The following is a 5531-nucleotide window of genomic DNA, read 5'->3' on the forward strand; positions in this document are numbered from 1 at the left end:
TGCTCAGTAACGCATGCGTGTGTTCAAGGGGGTTGTGTATTTTACATTTAGGTTCATTTTTGATAAAGCGAGTATTTGTGAGCATCCGCGTCATTATTGTGTAGCGTGGCGTCGAGTTGAGATTAACCATGAACACCGCTACCAAGAAACACGTGCCAAATAGATCAGAAGGCGTAAGAAGCTCGTTCCAAATGACTCCATAAAATCTCCGAGAAGCCAAATATCAGAAGGCAATTAATGGACCAAGTCGAGTTATATTTGCTGGCGATCTCGTGGCATCGAAAGGATACCGAGATCGTGCCAGGATACAACCTTGGTTACAGAAGGTAACGGAATTCGCGCGAAGTTACAATCGAAGTGTCAGTATAAGAATGGAAGCACAAAATAGCTGTCATTAGCACAGTCAAACAAAAGCACATTAAAACAAACACTGGTACAGTTGGTTATAATAATAATTGTTTTTATTAAACCAGTCGTGTTCTCGTGATAAATGTGAGTCACTACAGGAGCCCTCTGCTAGAAACGGTTTATACTTTCGATAAATAGTGGTTTGAATCGTGGGACTGATCGGCTGACGAGCGATTGTAGGACGGAAGAATTGGCAAACAGGAAAGCGATCGTTGATCGTCGAGTTGCCAACGAAGGTCGTTTTCGGAGAACGGTACCAGGAGCGATGTGTTGTATTTATTGCTTGAGTTGGCATGCCACACCAGAGTGGTTTGTATCCAGAATCTGAAGAGGGCGTTCGTAGGGGTCCGGACCAGAAACGCTGCAGACGTAGGACGAAACCACGTTGAGCCAAAAGACCAGAAGCGACCGTAACGACCAAGTTCGAGACCAAGCGTATGCCAAGCATTCGAAACCAAAATATCGACTGAGTGCGTTGACAAGAGCATGGGTGGCCAGTCCAGCTTTCGCCAAAGTTGACTGAAGTCGACGGAACCAAACGGAGGTGGTCGAAGGCGTGGGCTCCGGAAACAAAAAGAAAACCAAAAAAGAGAAGAGTGTAGCATGCATGTAGCATAGGAATAACACTACACCGTATCGGTTGTTGACTGTGCGACTAGTCGCGGAAGCGTACGGGCAACCGTACTCGGCGACTGGAACGTGAGACGGCAGTCTCGTTCGTATCGCGTGAGCCTGTAATCTCATCCGAGGTCAGAGGCGGCGTAGTCTGCTGATCTGGACGTGAGACTATCGTCTCGTCCGTAGACGGTGCAGATGACGCGTGCTGTTGACTGGGACGTGAGAATGAGGTCTCAGATGTATCTAGCGTGGGACCTGAAGATGGTTTGAGGATCCCGCTAGTAGGTTTGCTAGGTCTAGCATTGAATCTCAGGTTACCAGATAGGGCACTGTCATCGACGTGTGCTGGTTTGAGACGATCAACGCTGACGATCTCGACGCGTCCATATCGATCAACCTTGAAGGTCTTTTCGTGACGAGCGATCACGTGAAAAAGGGCTTCGTAAGGTTGTTGCCAAGGTTTGAGTACCAAATCTACTCGTATGAAAACATGTGAACAGGTAGATAACTCTCGAGGGAGAGCGACCTGTCGATGTTGTATTCGAGTTGACACCGGAGACAGCGTTCGCATAAATGCAGACAGTCGACGGACGTAGTCTGATTTACCGAAATTAGGTCTACTCCGTGGTGTGAAGAATTCTCCGGGCAGACGCAATGTCGTGCCGTATACCATTTCAGCGGCGGAACATTGTATATCTGCCTTCAAGCTCGTTCGAATACCTAAGGGGACGAGCGATAAGGTTTCGTACCAGTTGTCGTTCTCGTGTGCTCATAGAGCACTTTTAAGTTGGCAATGAAACCGTTCAACTTAACCATTTGATACTGGGAGGTAGACGTTAATGCGTATGCGAATGCATTCCGTACCAAGCAGCCGGGTCAGCGAGGAGAATAAATAATAGGGGAAAATTTCTCGAATAAAGCGTGGAATTCATCGTCACGCGAATAAAAAAGTAACAAGGATTCAGTACACATACATGTGAGTCTATTATATTAATACTATTCTTATCGTTATCCGTCATGTCGAGTATATTATATATTAAATATGAAAATATACGACAGACGTGGATAGATAAATCATAGACTCACCGAATTGGCTTCTTTGGAAGATTTGACCAGAAGCAGAAGCGTGTTCCAAAATACGGGTCACCAATTGTAGCGTGGCGTCGAATTGAGATTAACCATGAACACCGCTACCAAGAAACACGTGCCAAATAGATCAGAAGGCGTAAGAAGCTCGTTCCAAATGACTCCATAAAATCTCCGAGAAGCCAAATATCAGAAGGCAATTAATGGACCAAGTCGAGTTATATTTGCTGGCGATCTCGTGGCATCGAAAGGATACCGAGATCGTGCCAGGATACAACCTTGGTTACAGAAGGTAACGGAATTCGCGCGAAGTTACAATCGAAGTGTCAGTATAAGAATGGAAGCACAAAATAGCTGTCATTAGCACAGTCAAACAAAAGCACATTAAAACAAACACTGGTACAGTTGGTTATAATAATAATTGTTTTTATTAAACCAGTCGTGTTCTCGTGATAAATGTGAGTCACTACAATTGTATATTGGAGAAGCTGTCTGTGTGTTCATATCTTAACTTAACACTTGAGGCTTTCAGCAAAGCATACTGCATCTTAACATTTTTACCTCAAGTCCAGTAGTTTGTAATCATAGCACATTTAAATTGTTCGCTAAAAAATGACTGTGTATGATAGTTTCTAACTTTTGTATATGACGCGCATGTTGCATAGTATATTTATGTGCCGATAGTACAGTAATCGTCACTTTTTCAAACGTTTCATGGTTTTGTAATTTTATTCGATAAAGCATGCATTTTACAGGGTACATATCACCACTTAACGATTACTTTTATTTGTAAACAACCTTAGTTCATTGGAATATCGGGATTTAGCGCTGATGGAACAATCGGAATCTATAGGTTTACACTTTTCAGAGACACAAATGTAACAGAATTTGTTGTGTCATCAGAAGATGCCTCCTTTTGGTTTACTCAGGTAGTTGGATTTTCCCAAAATGATGCTAAACTTTGTTGTTTATTTTTCTTTAGATACTGGGATAAGCGTCCTTACCATGAAGTATTAAATACACAAGCCTTAACTGCGGATCGAATTAAAACCCGTCGAAGCTTGTATGGAATTAATAAGATAGATATTAGCCTTACACCCATAATCAGGCTTGTTTTAAATGGTGTAAGTTGTTGAAAGTAGTATAAATTTGTTATGTTTTTTTGGTTATGATTTTGGAGAGGTGAAGGGCAAGTTTTAAGTTGCTCTGGACCTGGTTTCACCGTTCAAAACTGATTTAAAAATATTGCACCTACAAAACAACATCCTCTGTTTATTTCAGATCTACAAAATACATTTGTAGCTATCAAAGTATAATGTAAGCCGCTGTGATGTTTATTCTAACTACTCTGAACATGTAAATACACAGATATTCAGTTTACAGACAAAAAAGTCAAGATAAAATCGGACAAAGTTTTTATTTATGAGGTTGTTTCATGCAGCTGATTATCATAATGGGTTTGTAATGCAAATCACCCCTAAATATGTACTAGTAACTGATCATTTACAAACAGGCAGGATTTGTACACTCGGTAAACTTTGCTAACAAATCAGGAAGACTTGTGCGTGAAGCATACTGATAGCATTATATCATTTGTATTCACTGATTTACGTACGAAACGTTTGTGTATACGACAAATATAGTATGCCAGACGAAAACTGACTAATATGTCAAGTTTTATGATGGTTTAAACTGTGATAAACAGTAGCATTAATTTTCGGCAATTTACCTCAGTATACTCGTCATGGTTGTTTTTTGTTTCACTGTCTTACTCCCTTTCATTGCTTTCAAGTATTCAGCTGCGTCATATGGTATTGCGTCGAGTATGAAATATATGCGACATGTATTGTTGTGTTTTCGGTTATATCGCTTATTTTTCAGGTTTACGAGCTCCGTAAGGTAAGAAAGCTTGTACATGTTGTACTTGTTTTTTCGGTAAAAACTTTTAAACTGGCCAGATAGAAATTAAGATAAGTTTTCATAATTGTAAATGAAATTGTTTTTAAGCCTTTATTATGCATGCTATGTCTTCTTACAAAATCATTTATGAAGAAATAACGCGCAGGGTTTACCAGTTAGTTAAAACGACTGAATCTAACTAAATTAAGGTAAAGATTTTCACTCTCTTTTGGATCTGAACTTATGTACGTGGATTAGTCATATCACCCGGATACTACCGTCGAATTAGCTTCTGTGGATTCTGATCCTATGTTTCATCAGTGGACATTCGACTACTTAGAACACTAGGTCATAACTTATTGTCTAGTTACCTGGATTGACATTTATGGGAATATACCAAGTCAAATTGTAAAGTGTAACTGTATCAATGTAGATATAAATGGATAAATAGAAACAATATAACAGCCTTAACAAGCTCTGTAAAACGCCGCAAATTAATAGTTAACTGTTTCTCGTCCCTGAGGAGCAACGACTAAAATTAGTGTAAAATAGTGTTTCGAAAGTTAAAAGACCCTTAATTTATTTGAAATTTCACAGCAAGACGCTTACTTTATAGTGCTCATAACCAGCTACTTGTACTTCAACGCAACTTACGGTGGTTTGACAAAAGACCGGATGAATCAAGCAAAAAAAACTGTACCAAATGTTAGTATCTGAACTGAGCGGCGTCTATAGTTACAGATCTGTCGGTATAAGGGTTAGAGTACTTTTGTGACCATCTGAAAAACGTTTACAGTAGCTCATCTGCATACATTTTTTGACGAACTTAATTTTTGGCCTTTGTTCCTCCTCATACTTCTCGTCTTTTATGAAATTTGTTCCTCTTGAAGTGAATTTTTATGTTTTATTTACTACTGCAGTTAACGTTATTTTATATCCTTTGTTTCGCCCTTTGGTAATTATCATTCCTCATTTGTGGGCGCAGAGTGTGGCGACGCAGACCAATATACCTCTGTAACAGGTCTCATGTCCTCTAGGACTAATTGCTGGAACTTTACTTAGTTCACTTACGTTGTTCGAATTTCGACTGTTTTTGTTTTAGCTACGTTGTTGCACGAAAGCTCATATTTCCTGATAAGAAGTTCGTTTTTATGAACAACCTACGTACAACATAGTTGAGAAATTCTAAAAAAGAGTTTCAGGAAACAAACACATCTGTCGAAGAACAATTTACGCAATGGATTTGGTTGTTGTTATAAACCTGAGAAACAATACACTAATATATATATATATATATATATATATATATATATAATTTTGATCTTGTTTCATGGTCATGTGTTCATCCTTAAGGTCACTAGATGATTGTCTGTTAGTTATTCTGGAAGAATATTAGTTAGTTCAAGACTAACTCGTCAGATTTCACTAATCACGCAACCATAAATCAATCATATTTATGTCGTCATTTTTCGGTTTTTGCTCGTCAATTTTTATTTTAATTAGATCAGTAAATTGGTTTG

The 5531-nt window shown here is 39.1% G+C and overlaps 1 protein-coding gene across 1 annotated transcript; it reads right to left on the reverse strand.

Moving 5' to 3' along the window:
• Positions 1–238: 238 nt before the first annotated feature.
• On the reverse strand, positions 239–2437 carry MS3_00003394 (uncharacterized protein). The gene has a single exon (XM_051211172.1). The coding sequence runs from the start codon at positions 1697–1699 to the stop codon at positions 1064–1066; it is 636 nt and encodes a 211-aa protein (XP_051071210.1). The 5' UTR covers positions 1700–2437; the 3' UTR covers positions 239–1063.
• Positions 2438–5531: the final 3094 nt, after the last annotated feature.

The sequence above is a fragment of the Schistosoma haematobium genome, chromosome ZW, assembly GCF_000699445.3.
Source record: "Schistosoma haematobium chromosome ZW, whole genome shotgun sequence".
Lineage (NCBI taxonomy): Eukaryota > Metazoa > Platyhelminthes > Trematoda > Strigeidida > Schistosomatidae > Schistosoma > Schistosoma haematobium.